Source organism: Anabrus simplex, chromosome 4, assembly GCF_040414725.1.
Source record: "Anabrus simplex isolate iqAnaSimp1 chromosome 4, ASM4041472v1, whole genome shotgun sequence".
NCBI classification, from domain to species: Eukaryota; Metazoa; Arthropoda; class Insecta; order Orthoptera; family Tettigoniidae; genus Anabrus; species Anabrus simplex.
Window position 1 is genome coordinate 377515278 of NC_090268.1, and position 17165 is coordinate 377532442.

The window sequence follows — 17165 nt, forward strand, 5'->3', positions numbered from 1 at the left end:
CTCCACCTGCCATGCGATCTAATGTTCGGGTCTGCACCAGACCAGCAGCAACCAGCGACAGACTATGCATGGGAGTTGGTGGATCGGCTCAACGACATCCATGATTATGCCCAACATCATGTAAGGGTAACCAGTGACCGGATGAAAGCCCGTTACGACATGCTCACAAACTCTACGGGTTTCCAGGAAGGTGACAGAGTGTGGCTGTACTGTCCGGTGCGGACGAAAGGGAAGTCACTGAAACTGCAGCAACAATGGGAAGGCCCATATAACATAGTCTCCAGGATCAACGACGTCGTCTACCGGATCCGGCGGCTTCTCCAAGGGAAGATGATGGTTGTTCACCTGGATCGCTTGGCGCCGTATCGTGGAGCAGCTCAGGACGAGCTTGAGGAGGGGGCAGTGTAATGGTTATAGCGTCCGCCATGCCAACTGGCTATGGACCTGGCCCGGCACCGTATAGGCCCACCCCTTACGCTTCAACTGCGCCAATCACGAGCAGCACTTAAGTGCTAGGCCAGCCCCACTCGCTTCCGCCCACGGTCCCGCAGCAGAGGAGTATGGAAATTACTCAACGATTAATCTGGAGTCTTCCACCTCGCGAGGTTCCTGGATACATCTACCATCCAGACTGTTCCAGATGGGTCGGCACAGCTATATAAGAGAGGAGTGACTTGCCTGGAATCAGTGAGAGTTGGACTGAGTTAGAAGTTGGTGTGGTTCAGTTGTGAGCGACTGCCAGTGTAGTGAATTGTGTGAACTGCCGTGATTATCGGACTAGTGTGCTACAGTGCGGACTGTCGGAGAAGGAGAGAATGTGTAGCCGTGCGACGTGGGACCTTGTGTGTGAGTGTAAAACTGTGTAGTGTGAGAACAAGTGAGAAACCAAGGGAGAGAGAGCACGCGAACTGTGTAAGTGTTTGTTATGAGCGAAAGTTATGTGTAGTCTTGTGTAGTTTAGTGCGTAGCTAATAAGATACCAGTCTAGTGTTGATTTATCCTACTACCCTGCCAACTCGTTACATTATTATTATTATTATTATTATTATTATTATTATTATTATTATTATTATTATTTTCATGACCCATATTAATAGACTTGATATCTTTTGGATTTTTACCATGTCAAATGGGCAAACTGTGAGGAATCTTAATGTTTCCCAAACATTTTACTTCACATCCTATTATATTGTGTTAAGAACGCTTTAGACTATCTTCATCTGAATCTATTCCTTTTTGGTCTTCTTTAGTTATATTTCTTTGTATTTATTTTTTTCTTCATTTATATTCCCCGCTCTCATCTGTGATTAATCTAATGGCCTGATGATCTATCCAAGATATAGTTTAAAAATGTCTTGACCAACAGCAAAACATCTTTGCTTGCTTCATTGATTATGAAAAAGCTTTTGATGACACATTATATCCTTTTAAAATGGATGAAATATATTGAACTTCTTAATAAAGCTGTGGATATCATCAAGAAACTGTATTGAAACCAAACAGCTCACATCGAAATTGGAGAAAATTGAAAATTAAGATACAAAAAAGTGTTTGACAAGGTTGTATCCTGTCTCCAGTCCTTTTTATTTATTCTCTGATGCTAATTTGCAAATTTCTTTTGATAAATTTGATAAAGGAATCAAGATCATCATCATCATACAGTTCCAGTTTTCTGGGTACTGTCAATGAGCCTCTTCCACTTCTTCCTGTCCATATACAACTTGTCATGGAGAACATCATCCACTGTCCATCCTCTGGTAACTAGATCAAACTTGATTATATCCATCCATCGGGTTTTATGTCTTCCTGCAGGTCTTTTCCCCTCTACCTGTCTTTCTAAATTTATTCTAGCTGTTCTTATAGGCTTCATCCTCATCACATGCCCATGCCACCATAGTCTGGATATGCCGATTCGGTCTAATAATGATGTCTTTATTCCAGCTTCTTTCCTCACCTCTTCTTAACTTGTCCATCTTGATCTTCTGGATGGTGGATCTAAGAAATTTCATCTCTGATGCTTGCAGTCTTGATGAATCTCTTTTTGTAAGGGTGCACGATTCAATACTATAGGTCAATATTGGTATGAAATAGCTGTTAAACATCATCAGTTTGGACAGTTTGGGAATCATGTCACAAAGTGCTCTTGTTGGTAGAATTCTGATCCCTTTTGCACTCTGTAATTTCTTTTCTGACCAAATTATCACTGGAGATTACAGTTGCTGGATGCCCATCTCCGTTGACTGCCATCACCACTGTCTTGGTCTCGCTGATGTTGAGGTTATATTCCTGGAACTGGAATTTCCATGCGTTGAGTCTGGTCTGTACTTCCTCTTCTGTTTCACTCCAAATCATGATATCATAAGCAAAGACCACTGCATTCAGTTCACCTAACTTTTTCTTGATGTTTTTCATTATATTGTCCATAACAGTGATGAACAGTAGTGGGGAGTGCACTTCCTTGCTGAACTCCACTCTTTGTCTCAAACCGTGATGATCGACCTTCCCCAATTTGAATACAGCTAGTACAGTCTTTGTACAACATCTGAATTTTCCTTACCAGTCCTTCAGGCACATTTCTTTTCCTTAGGCACTCCCAGATCTTATAACACTATCATAGGCCTTTTCTATATCCAGGAATACAATGACCAGATCCTTGCTTTTTTTCCAATACTTTTCCATCAGCGTGCAGATGTTAAAAATTACATCCATTGTTGATCTGTTACTTCTGAATCCATATTGCTCCACCTTTAACTGTGGTTCAGGGATGGTTCTCAATCTCCCTTCTATGATATTCTCTAGAATTTTTAGCCCATTAGATAGCAGGGTTATTCGTCTATAGTTGGCGGGTTTCCATGTGCTGCCTTTCTTAAACAGGGGAATTATAACACCCTTGCTCCAATCTGCGGGTATTTTGTTGTCTGTCCATACAGAATTTAGTACTCTGTGCAGCCATTTTATGCCCTGGATGCCTGCTGCCTTTATCATATCTGCATTCACTTCATCTGCCCCTGAAGATTTTCCTTTAAGCAGAGATTTTAAGGCTGTCTCAGTTTCTGTCCAGGTGATGAGAGGTTCCTCATTGTGGGCTTGGATTTCTAGTTCTCTATTCAGTAGGTGGTCAAAATGGTTCTTCAGGACTTCTCTCGTGTCACTTTCTATCCTACCCAGATTTCCATTTTCACCTTCAAGTACCTTTATGCTATTCATTGGTTTCCTTTTACCTCTGATAACACTATACAGTAGTTTCTTATTGCCTCTGCCGTCCTCCTCCAGTTTCTAAGTGAGTATCTTCCATGCCTTGGTCTTTTCTTCTGTAACTGTTCTATTAACACCCAGTTACTTGTTTCGGTATATTTGTTCGAGGTTTCTGATCTTTGCCTCATCTCTAGTAAGATACAGTTTATTTTTCTCCTCATCCCTTTCTTTCTGCAAGAGATTTCTTTCCCTGACTGCTGCTCTCACTCTTTCATTCTACCAAGGTGTTTCCTTCTCTCTTGTTTTCATACTTGTCTTTCCACAAACTTCAGTTGCTTCCTTAACCAATGTGTCCCTTAGTCTGGTCCATTCTGCCTCTCCATTTGTCCTTTCATCTCTTGGTAACAGGGTTTTTATATGCTTCTGTTACTCAGTCCTCTTATCTGTTTTCTGAAGTTTCCATACTTTGATTTTTGGCATTTTCCTGTTTTGAACTTTTGGCACATAGAAGTTTCTCAGGTCTGTTACTGATAGACGGTGGTCACTGTCAAGGCTCTTGCTGGGTATCATTCTGACAACTGTTACCATTCTGCTCCTTTCTTCATCTGAAATGACATAATCAATTATAGTCCTTTGTAGTCCATCCCAACTATATCATGTTATCTTATGGCTCTGCCTCTTCTTGAACCAACTGTTTTTCACCATCAACCCATTCCTCATGCAGAAGTCAAGGAGATGTTGATCTTCTACGAGGTTTGTCCATAAAATAGTATAAAAGTTGAATAATAACTTTATTTGACAATTATTCAGGTATTACAATATGGTCTCCTTCAAAGTACTCTCCCTGAGACAAGATGCACTTCTGCCAACGCAGTTTCCACTCTTGATAACATTGTTGAAAGTCTTCAGTTGTGATGCTGTTCAGTTGCCGTGTCGTTTCTTCCTTGATGGCTTCCACATCACCCAAGTGCCGCCCCCGAAGCACCATTTTGCATTTCGGGAACAGGAAGAAGTCACAAGGGGCTAAATCGGGGGAATAAGGTGGGTGGTCTGTCACGGTGATTGAGCTTCGGGCCAAAAACTCACGCACAACGAGCGACGTGTGAGCGGGCGCATTGTCGTGATGAAGGATCCACCTGCCCCCTTGTGCCAAATCCGGTCAAACTCGGGCCACACGAGCTCTGAGACTTGATGTTGATGCGCTGTTCCTCAATCAGAGAGAGCTCCATACCGACGGCAGGTGAAAACGGGTAACTTTCAACAAGCAGCCGCACACTGCTACTGACACGCATAGCTCTCCGACTTGAACTGAGCATTGAGAAGATTGGCGACAACAGCAGTGCCACCTGGCGGCGCCTCCACGATACGTGATACGTCACCCCGACGGATTTATACGTATTTTCCGGACAAACCTCGTATATTTCTTCACCGTATTCATGAGGTCCCATTACATTTTCATATCCTGTTCTATCTGTCCCAATCTGCACATTCAGATCTCCTATAATGATTACTCTCTCTTTACTGATAACTTTTTCCAAATCATTAAGAAACTGGTTCTTACCCTCTTGACTACATTCAGTTTGAGGAGCATACACCTGTACCAAAGTTAGTTTTTCTTTACCTAAATGCACAGTTACCTTTATTATTCTCTCATTAACATACTGAATGTGAGCAACTCCTTCTAGATCTTTACTCATGATGAAACAAACACCATTCCTAACCTCTTTTGTCATTTCCGTGCCAATACAGAGTATACTTTTTTCTTAATTTCTTCATACCTTTCCCTCTCCATTTGGTTTTACTCAGCCCCAATATAATTAATTTCATCCTTTCCATGAGGTCCACTAGTTCTTCACATTTTCCTGTGAGACTGATTAAGTTGATTGTCCCAATCCATGTTAGTCTGCTCCAAGAGTTTTGTATTTTTGCAAGACCCTGTCTATCATCAGGCCATAAACAATCATCCCTGACATGAGTCTGCTGAGGCTCTTATGTGTTTTAAAAGCAACTACAGATAAGGTCTTTTACTGGCTTGCTAGGCCTAGTGTAATTGAGGATTTTCTTTTGGGGTTTACTCCCTTAGCCTTTGAGGGTCCCTCCTCATCCCACAAGGCAGTGGGTTCCATCTGTACTATCCCCAGAGGAATGGTTTGCCTCCTCCGCCTTTGCTGCTGTTGAGTTCTTCACTTGTTACCCTGAGCTGGGACCCTTCACCAGATGTTACACACTGGGACACTGTGCCTTGGAACTCACATAAGTAGGGGCACCACTCCCTGGGCAGGGCTGCCTCTAAGAGAAAAGTAAATAAAGACCATCCAGTATGCAGATGATGCTGTGATAATGGATGACAGTTTTATTTAGATGACCTTAATTCTGCCTGGCTGAGTAACTCAGACGATAGAGTGCTGACCTCCTGAGCTCAAGAGAAATCCAAGCCAGAACAGGTAAGGCATGAGGGGAAGATCAGAGACCTCAAGAAGTTTACTGAGACAAGAAATTGAGAGTTAAAAGAGTAGTAGAAGAGAAGATAAAGTGCTGGGAGAAATTTACTCAAAATCTGAAGGAAGTCTGCAGATGCAATATGAAATCATTGTTCAGAGTGATCAAAAACAAAAGGAGTTCAGTTGAAACCATCAAAGCAATTGAGGATCCAAGTGAAAACCTGGCCAGGAAAGAAGAGGACATCAGAGGTTCTGAGGAATCATTTTGATCACCTATTGAACAGGAGGGAAGCAGATCAGAGAACAAAATAAAAAGCCATTGAAACCTACACAGAGGAACCTCCAATTACACGGGCAGAAACAGGATCAGTCCTTAAAATGATGCTGCAAGGGAAATCCCCAGGAATCAATGAAGTCAGCACAGACATTATTAAAGCAGCACGAGTCCAGGGTTTACAGGGTCCTGAATGCAGTTTGGAAAGATGAAAAGATACCTAACACTCCTTTCTCATGGGCTTAAGATTTTTGAGAAAATCTTAGAGAGTAGATTGCGAGTCACCTTAGTCACAATTAGAAGAGGAACAGTATGGCTTTAGGCCTAACAGGTCCACAACAGACCTAATCTTCAGTGTCCTTATGTTAATGGATAAATATTTTGGAAAAATGGCAAAGATCTATTTATGGTTTTTCTTGATATTGAGAAGGCACAAGATAGCATTGTGAGAGAGAAGATATGGGAATGCCTGAGAAAAAGAAATGTGCCAGAGGGACTGGTGAGGAAAGTTCATATGCTGTATGAGCACTGTACCAGCTGTGTGCGATTGGGTGATGGACATTCATCCTGGTTCCAGACCAAAAGTAGAGTCCAGCAAGGCAGTGCACTATTCCCATTATTATTTATTACCATCAAACCAAACCAAACCAAACCCCATGGCACTACAGCCCTTGAAGGGCCTTGGCCTACCAAGCGACCGCTGCTCAGCCCGAAGGCCTGCAGATTACGAGGTGTCGTGTGGTCAGAACGACTAATCCTCTCGGCCGTTATTCTTGGCTTTCTAGACCGGGGCCGCTATCTCACCGTCAGATAGCTCCTCAATTCTAATCACGTAGGCTGAGTGGACCTCGAACCAGCCCTCAGGTCCAGGTAAAAATCCCTGACCTGGCCGGGAATCGAACCCGGGGCCTCCGGGTGAGAGGCAGGCACGCTACCCCTACACCACGGGGCCGGCTTATTTATTACCATCATGGGTGACATAATGAGGAACATAAAAAAATAAATAAATAAATAAACACTCTGGTGATCTAAACGCAATGGCTTTTGCTAATGATGTTAAGATCTGGAGAAAACTGAGGAACAAGTACAGTTGAGACTCAACAAATGGAAGGAAATGTTCCAGGAATCCAATCTCAAGATAAGTGAACCCAAAACAGTAGTGATGGCAATAAACAGAGAGGGACGACCAGCAAACATCATGCTAAGAAACCATCCACTGGAAAATGTGGAAAACTTTACATACCTTGGCAGTGTTCTAGATCAAATCAAATCAAAATACTTTATTTGCCGATGAGGCGTCTTCCTCAGTGGCAAATGATACACAAAAATACATTGTTCTCAACAACTAAATTTTAAATTAAAAATAAAAGGAGACATTTTCCTAAAATACAGTATTATACAATTTACATCAACAATTTTTTCTATTAAACACACAGCTCATCCTAAATGAAAATGAAAATCCACTGCCTATTTCCAGTCATTCGACCAGGTCAGGAATGGAATGAATGAAGCCCCCATCTAGCGGCAAGGCTCATCCTTGATAAATGTGTATTATTTACAAAATTCAACTCATAATATTTTCCGTACTTACACAAATAATTAACTCATATACAGTACATGGAATCACTTCAAAAATACTATACAAATGCAATAAAAATTAAATTTACTTTGCTTTTTCTAACCCATTTTGTACCTAATGTGCATAATGACCTGCTGTGTCTTAACTGGAGGCCCTTTTGCCACTGCTTTTCAGAGTTCCTGAAGGGCTTTCACAGTTACCGTAGTAGTACTACAGCCCTCAAAGTCCCCACACTACTCACAAAGGAGGTGGTAAACAAAGTGCAGAAGAGCTCTCACTTTTATCAGCAAGTACGAACACTCGTCTGGCATCCCAAAGTACCAACAAAATCAAAGCTGGTGATCTTCAATCAGTACTTCATACCAATCTTAACCTACGGTATTGAGACTTGCACCCTCACTAAGAAGGGCTCATCAAGTTGTAGGCATCTGAGATGAACTTCCTGAGGCCCACAATTTGGAAAACAAAACTGGACGAGTTAAGGAATGACATGGTTAGAAAGGAAGCTGGGATTGAATCATCATTGTTAGATCAGGTCAGCATGCCCAGATTGAGGTGGTTTGGGCGTATAATGAGGATGGAGCCACCAAGGACAACTAGCTAATGTTAACTTGGAGAGACATGTGGCAGGAAAACGGATGGTGGGAAGACCAAGAACCCACTGGACGACATTGTAAAGATGGACATGCAGATCGGGGAAGGACATATTAAGAACAGAACACATCTCAATAAGACAGAGTGGAAGAGGCTCGCCACCAGCACCCGGGAAACTGGAGCTGTAAAATGATAGTGGTGGTGGTGGTGGTGGTGGTGGTGGTGGTGGTGATGATGATGATGATGATGATGATGAAGAGGAGTTTGGGATTGGAATAGTTTAGATGTTCAATAAATTTCCTATTTCTTTGAAATTATTTAAGAAAAGACTAGGTAAACAACAGACAAGGAATTTGCCACCTGGGCGACTACTCTAAATGCAGATCAGTGGTGATTGATTGATAGTCTCATGAAGTGAATATTTTATGTGATACTATGGAAAATAGAATTAGTGTTCCTATTTTTAATATATACATTTGCTATAATGTTTCTTATTTTTTGACAGGTTCCCAATCCATTCTGGTGTCCAACTCAAGTTTCTCTTCCTGATAAAACAAGTGAATTCATCCTGCCAACAGCAGCTTTACCATTCAACTTTACAAACAGTGCAGGGCTACGTTATGAGGCTATGGAAGTTCGAAGATGCCTTAAGGAAGGTAATTATTTCTTACAAATTATTTATGCTGAAGTAAATATATTATTTCATACTTGAGACAGTTCAAATGTCAATACTGAGACCACTAGGCATTCATGAATGTAATTTTTTAACAGAATTTTATGAACTTCCAGTATTATAATTTTAAGTAGAAGTCCAGCTCCTTGAAAAAGTGGTCAGTGTACTCAGTTCAGAGGGTTATGGGTTTGTTTTCTGGCCAGGCTAATTCATCTGGCTCAAGGTGTTTGAGTTTGTCTTAATACATATATCTTCAGCAACATTCAACCACCGCAGAAACATGCACTAGTGAATACATCCCTCTGCATAGACTTGGCATCAGCAAGGGCATCTGCTTATAAAACTGGGCCAGATCAACATCAGATGCCATACCAATAAATTGGGAAAAGTGCCAGGAATAGGAATAAAAATTTAAATAAGACATTTACCTGTTTTGAATTATTCTGCTGAGTAGGAATAATAATAATAATAATAATAATAATAATAATAATAATAATAATAATAATAATAATAATACCCAGAGAGTTAGTTTACATGGGGGTTTAGCTCCGAACTGAGTAAGAACTAAACACAACCCTGCATGAGACACTGGGGTGGGGGCACCTCAATCCCAACATGGCGCGTCCCAGTGGCTGATAAGGGAAGTTCCTGTAGATATGCAGGACAGGCGTGAATAAGACTTAGTCAAATAAGCACTCTCGGATCACCTGAGGTAAAGAGAAAAATGGTCAATGGCCTTGATGACAGAAGAGGGTATATCCCAATGGCACAGAGGGCGGAAGAACCGATTCACAACCAGTTCGCGTCTGACTTGTAGCAAGTAGCAAAGTGGTCAGTGTCTTTTCACCCGAGGTGCGGCTGTAAACATGTTCCAGGAACTAACAATCCCTGGTTCTACACCACTAGTGAAAGCTAGAAGATTGATTACAAGCAATCATGACTCATATAAGTAAAGACAACATTACCCCATGCTAAAGTGGCAACCAAGTATTCGGATTCTGGGGAGCATGGATTTCTACGAGAGAGCAGTTCAGAGTGCTCTGGTAAACTTCCAGGGAAAACACACACTTACATTGGCACTTTCAGCATTCAGACACTGATTCAAACAGGAAAACTATACAGTCGCACAACAGAACTTAAGAAGCAGAAAATCCAAATTCTGGCCCTGAAAGAAACACGTTTCACAGATTCAGAAATGATAGACTACAATAATTACAGAATCTTTAAAAGTGGAACAAACAAGAAAATTGGCAAAGGAGCAGCACTATTTGGCATGGCCTTCATTGTAGACAAAAAAGTTTTAGAATCCCTAAAAGAGGTGAAACCCATCAACAATAGACTTATGACTTTAAGAATCAAACACACCAACAAAAGCTACACCTTTATTAATGTCCATGCACCAACAAATGATGACAATAAAAAAAGAGCCCAAAAAATGGAAAGATTCTGGGAAGAACTTGAAACAAAGATGGCCAGAATTTCAAAAGATGATGTGAAAATTCTACTCGGTAATTTCATTGCACAAATTGGCAGGAACGCAAATACGAGAAGACAGTGGGAGACTATCCAGTACACAGGTTCACCAGTAAGAATGGCACATGTCTCATTGGGTTGTGCCAACAAAACAACTTGAAAATTATGTCAACTTCACTCCAGAAAAATCCCAAAAAACAAAAGACGTGGTGATCACCCATCCACCATTTAGGAGAATTTTAGATTGATCATGTGGCAATATCGTATGATTACCAAAAGGAAATTCACGATGTGCAAGTGTGCAGAGGTACTAACATTGATTCAGATCATTATTTAACCAGGATCAAAATTAAATTCATACCCAAAAGAAAATTCAAACGAAAACACTGGTGATCCCAAAATTTAATCTACACAAAATCAAAGACTCCAAAATAACAAAAGAATGGGAAGAACAACCTGCAGAAAATTGGGGGGAATTTCTAAGATCATCAAAATGGCAAAAGATCATCCCTCTTCACAAGAAACCAAAACACCCTTGGTGGAATCAAGAATGTGAGAGCGCACTAGAAGAAAGGAAAAAGGTATTTCAAAACTACAATTGTAACAAATCAGAAGAAACACAGATTTTTTTGAAGTTTGAAAACAAGCATCTAAGATTCTAAGACAAAATAGATGGAAATACGACAACGATCAACTGAGGTCAATTGAAGATGATTTCAAAAATTACAACACACACATGATTTTTACAAGACCTTCGTAAACCAAATTAAAGGGTTTACTCCACAGAACCTTTGCTTTCAGAAACAAGATGGTAAATTGGCCTTAACAAATAAAGAAAATTGCCAGGAACTAGCCACGTATTTTTCACAGCTTTTAAATTGTCCGGAACCTACAGAGATATTCCTGAAAATATAGCCAGAAATCACACTAGAAAATTTGTCACCACCAACACAAGTAGAAATTTATTCACACATCAAGTAACTTAAAAAAAGTAAAGCTTCAGAGGAGGATGGAATTGTTGCTGAACATTTGAAAAATTTAGGCCCAAATTCACTCAAAGAAATTACACAAATAATTCAAAACATTTGGCAAACTGAAAAGCTCCTGGATGATTGGAAGATTGCTCTAATCCATCCATTACATAAAAAAGGTGACAAATCAGATGTAAATAATTATAGAGGGATTTCTCTTGTAACTGTCACATACAAAATTTTATCAGCATGTCTCTTGCAAAGAACACAAAAAAAGCAGTTAGAAGCCAAATTAGCTGAAAATATAGCAGGATTCAGACCAAATAGGTCATGCCCCAAACAAATTTATAACCTCAAAACCATACTAAAAAAACCCCTCATATACATATTTGTGGATTTCAAAAAGGCTTATGATTCGACCGACAGGCCCTCACTGTTCCAAATTCTAGAAGAGAGATGACTAGATTCCAAAACTCGAGAACCTATAAAACACTGGCTGATACGAAATCTAAAGTGAAATTTATGGGGGAAATCTCAGAACCCTTCGACATTCAAACAGGCGTGAGACAAGGTGATGAACTCTCTCCTATTCTGTTCAACGTCGTCCTGGATAAGGTTATGGAAGAATGGGAGAAGGAACTCAAGAAATGTGAGTTTTGGAAGCCAGTCCGACTGGGCTTTCCCAAAGATAACCTCTACATACCATAGGTACCTCACTTTTGCAGATGATCTGGTGATACTAACAGAGGATGAGGAGACCGCTGTTAAACGGCTCGAGATACTTAAAGAACATGCAGAAAAGGTTGGACTACAGGTATCATTCAAGAAAACTAAATTCTTTTGATCAAAGACTGATATCAAGAGCCTGAGAACAAAATATGGTACAATTGACAGAGTCCCTTACTTTAAATACCTCAGAGAATTTATCAAACCGACAGGCCTTGAAAAGATCTCACAACAAACTCGTCTCCAAAAAATTAAAAGAGCATTAGGGTTAGTCCAAAAAATCTACAACAAAAAATCAATGTCAAGACATACAAAAATTTGGCATTACAACACAGTCATAAAACCAACAGTCTTTTACGCAAGTGAAACATTGGCACTCAACAGAAAGCAAGAACTTGAAGAAATCCAAAAGGAAGAGAGGAAGATCATTAGGAAAATCTTAGGAGCAAGAAACACCCAAGAAGGTTACAGGTTACAATCAATCAAAACAACAGAAAAGCTCCCAAACATTGAAATTGACATTAGGAAAAGACGAATGAAATTCTTTGGCCATCTGACTAGATTACCATAAAATCAATTGACAAAAAGGATAATAGATTATGTAACCTCGCTTAAGAACTCAACACCCTGGCTTAATGAACTTCGAAAGGACCTCAAAAATGCAAACATATGTTCAACAGACATCCTAGGAAGAGACATCTTTAGACACAAAGTAAACAACTGGGAAGTTACATCAGAGCAACCACAACAAAAACAGTACAGACCAAAATGGTCGGCAGAACGTAAACAAGCCCTCTCAGAAAGAATGAAAAAGTATTGGAAAAACAAGAACAACCCACAGAAGAAATGATTGAGTTATTTGCTTAACATCTTCCAATACTGGGTGAATCTGCTGCTGCTGCTGCTGCTAAGAATTGAGGGACCCTTCCAAATACAGACCCATTACCTGTCTGTCTGAATTTAAAAACTTATCATGGAAATAATTGCAGAGCGTGTCTGTAGGCATTGTGAAAAGAAAGGAATACTCCGAGGAACAAAAATGATGTCAAAGGAAGACTCTGGGCTGTAAATATCAGGTAGTAATTGATTCGATTATTGTAAATTTGGTTATGACAGGAAAAAAATATGCACGGGCTACATTGATTATAAAAAGGTCTATGGATCAGTGCTGCATTCATATTTCATTAAGATCTTGAAAGTATATAAGTGTTACCCCTTCATTATCCACTGTTTAATGTCTACAGTGCAAAGATGGAGCGTTGCAATAAATATTTCCAAAGCATGTATTTTAAAAAGCGGCAGCATTACGGTCTGCTACCAGTCTGACATCATCATACGGAGCAATAGACCATTAAATTCCATTACGGCCTTCAGCGAAGTTGTACTGTAATCATTGCTCATTTTAAATTATGTTTTTGTTCAATATTTACCTTGCTTAATTTGAACGTGGATGTACCGGTCTCAGCCCCTGTTATAAAGTTGTACTAGTCAAAAGTCGTACTGACAATAGCACGGCATCTCTTTGTTATTATATAAATACCTCTCCAATAATAGTTTCAGTGGCTACTGATATGTCTCCAGGTCTTTTAACAAATTTGTCACCGGGCTGAGTGGCTCAGATGGTTGAAGCGCTGGTCTTCTGACCCCAACTTGGCAGGTTCAAGCCTGATTCAGTCCGGTGGTATTTGAAGGTGCTCAAATATGTCAGCTTTGTGTCGGTAGATTTACTGGCATGTAAAAGAACTCCTGTGGGACTAAATTCTGGAACCTCAGCATCTCCAAAACCATAAAAGTAGCTAGTAGAACGTAAAGCAAATAATATTAAAAACTTTGTTTGAGGATTTTCTGCATAATAGCCACACCTCCCTTTTTTGGGATCTTAAAATTGGCATAAAAAATGTGGATATAAACTTTATGGTTTTGATCCGTATTGAATTGTGATCGCAATAATAACTAAACTTATGTCGTAATGGTCCACCTTTTCAGTACTATATTATGCAATATTTACATTACATTTTTAATTTAGGAACTAGTTTCAGTCTTGGCTGGCCATCGTCAGCCGTAATACAAAACTGTACAAACACAGCTAATGACTAAAACAAATGTATAAATATACACAAATAATGTTAAAAGGTGTTAAAAGCATCTGGGATGAACTATATACACAACACGTAATAGTACATTATACAACAATGTTACAATGGCAATAATTAAGAAACGAGTATGTTTATAAAATGAGAGAAGCGAGTTTTATAATTTCCATACTAGTGTCTTAATTACCATTATGGGCGAGTTTCATATGAATGTTTATGCTCAACGATAATCATAACTCTATTTTTTAAATGAAATGGCATATGGCTTTTAGTACTGGGAGTGTCGAGGACATGTTCGGCTCGCCAGGTGCAGGTCTTTCGATTTGACTCCCGTAGGCGACCTGCGAGTCGTGATGAGGATGAAATGATGGTGAAGACAACACATACACCCACCCCCTATGCCAGAGAAATTAACCAATGATGGTTAAAATTCCCGACCCTTCCGAGAATCGAACCCGGGACCCCTGTGGCCAAAGGCCAGCACGCTAACCATTTAGCCATGGAGCCAGACTATTTTTTAAATATTCATACATTTCTGTCAAGATGTGGCTTGACAGTTGAGCGCAGAGTGCATGTGCTGGGTTATTGATTTTTTCCTTGAGTGGATCAAAGACCTTGACATTGTCATATGTTTTCAAAGGTTTGAAACATAAACATTGATAAAAGGTTATCATAACCTAGCTTTATTTCAAATACAAATTGTTTATTGTACAGTTGGTGAAGTGAATTTGCGGGAATGTGCTGCGTGGTTGTAGAATACTGGAAGTAGAAGGTGCAGTGATGTTAATATGTGTGTCTGACATGTTTGATTTTGCTGCCCTTACCTAATTGGTAAACAGTTGTATCATAATGAAAATCTGAACTCTGGTGGAGAATCTGTGTCATAATGAAACTTGAACTATATCATTAAGATTCAGTTTTCTGGCATATAATATTTATATTTTGGCATCATCAAGCATAAAATATATTATGCAATTAAAATAAGGCTCTAAAATCCTTAGATTCATTGCATCATGTTAAAATGTTTCATTAGTGCATCTTGTTCCAATATCATGAAAAATGCTGAAAAGTTCCTCTGTTTGAAATTGTCAATGGTTGAATCAAGGATGGCACATGAAGATATGATTAAATAACTGGCACGTTCTTAAATTGCAGCTGGTAGAGATATGCAATTCAATGTGGTGTCCAGGAAGTAATCTTACGTTGCAGCATGTGGTGCGTGTCCTCTTGTTGTGTGCTTCATGAGGCATTCCATCATATATTTTACATGCTGTGCACATAGTTCATCCCAGATGCTTTTAATACCTTTTAACATCATTTGTGTATGTTTATACATTTGTTTTAGTCATTAGATGTTTTGTACAGTTTTGTATTAAGCCTGACGATGGCCAGCCAAGGCCGAAACTAGTTCCTAAATTAAAAATGTAATGTAAACTTTGCATAATATAGTATTGAAAAGGTGGACCATTACAACATAGGTTTAATTATTATTGTATAAAAAATGTAGCCGATATAGGAGTAAATACAGTATGACTTAATTTATCATTTCTTTCCATTACTTGTGAAATGAATCTGAGTTGACGTTTTGCTCCTATGAGGGATAGTTGAAATATCAGCTCTGTTCTTCATACTTATGAAACCAAGAGGATGCATAAATGTGAAAAAAGAAAGTTAATTGTCATTGCTTCTACCTGGATAATAACAGTCTTGAAACAGTAGTTTATTTCTGAAACTAAGCTGTCTGTCATCTTGGCAAAAAAATTAATTCCCCTCTTCCCCTCCCCCCAAGCTTATAACCTTGAATTAGTATTATTCCTTGAATCTTTTGTTAATATCCACCTACCCCTAAAAGCAACACTACAGGAGAATATTAATAATTTCCTGCATTTGTTTCAGGCTTGCTGGAAAGTCCAAAGATAACTCATCAGGAGAGTCTACTGTTGGCAGAACTTGAAGATACACTGAGGAAACAATTAGGGGTGGAATATCCAGAAGACAATTAAAAGAACAGTTTTCTTGGTATTACCAACTATATCATGTATATTGTAAAGATCTCCAATAAATAAGCTGCATATTCCATGCATAAGTTTTGTTGCAGTTCATTTTTTTTCTTTTCCTCCTCCTTAAAATAGTTACCAGTTTTCATTATGTGACCTTACCATGGTGGAGAGGCGGGTGCATCCCAGTGAAGCAGATGCCGAACCACAGGCGTAACCATATCGGATAGGTAACTGTCAAGAGACCGGACTAACAAATGGTTCATTGAAAGGGGGGTATCAGTATTTCAGAAGTTGCAAGGGCAGCAGTCTAAATTATTGATTGGTATGACCTTGTAATAATACTTAACATGGTTTAGCTGTGTTGATACTGCTACATGACTGACAGCAATGGGAAACTACAGCCATAACTAACTACCGAGGACATGCAGCTCTCTCTATATGAATGATATACTAATGATGGCTTCTTCCCGGGTAAAATGCTTCGGAGGTAAAATAGTCCCCCATTCGAATCTCCGGGTGGGGATTACATGAGATGAGGCAATCATCAGGAAGATGGATACTGACATTCTGCGAGTTGGAGCGTGGAATGTTAGAACTTTGAATCGTTGTGGTGGGTTAAAGAATCTGAGGAGGGAGATGGATAGACTGGAGTGAGTTGTAGTTAAGTACGTTGGCAGGAAGAGCAGAATTTTTGGTCAGGTGACTACAGAATTATCAACACAAAATCGAACAGGGGAAATGCAGGAGCTGGTTTAATAATGAATAGGAAAATAGGGCAGCAGGTTGGCTACTATGAGCAGCATAGCGAAAGGAGTATTGTCAAGATACACACCAAGCCAATGCCCACCACAATAGTGTAGGTGTATATCTCATGGCTACTAGTTCAGTGGATGATGAAGAAACTGAACGAATATATGAAGAGATAGAATATTTAGTGCGATATGTAAAATGTGACAAGAATCTAATTGTGATGGGAGAGTGGAATGTAGTGGTAGGCCAAGGAAGAGAATGTAATGCAGAAGGAGAATTTGGATTGGGAGAAAGTAATGAAAGAAGAAGTAAGCTGGTTCCATTCTGCACAGATCATAATTTGGTCCTCGCTAATACTTGGTTCAAACACCATAAATGATGGCTGTATACATCGAT

General features: G+C 39.6%; 1 protein-coding gene and 1 pseudogene across 2 annotated transcripts in view; both read left to right on the top strand.

The window, feature by feature from the left end:
* LOC136872022 (trans-1,2-dihydrobenzene-1,2-diol dehydrogenase) overlaps positions 1-16105 on the top strand; it is an 86224-nt gene extending 70119 nt beyond the window's left edge. For both annotated transcript variants that reach the window (XM_067145840.2, XM_068227299.1), the window contains 2 exons: positions 8589-8739; positions 15916-16105. In XM_067145840.2, the coding sequence (XP_067001941.1) occupies positions 8589-8739; positions 15916-16022 (258 nt within the window). In that variant the 3' untranslated portion in view covers positions 16023-16105. The remainder of the gene's footprint in view (positions 1-8588; positions 8740-15915) is intronic.
* Positions 8939-12578, top strand: LOC136872110 (uncharacterized; annotated as a pseudogene).
* Positions 16106-17165: the final 1060 nt, after the last annotated feature.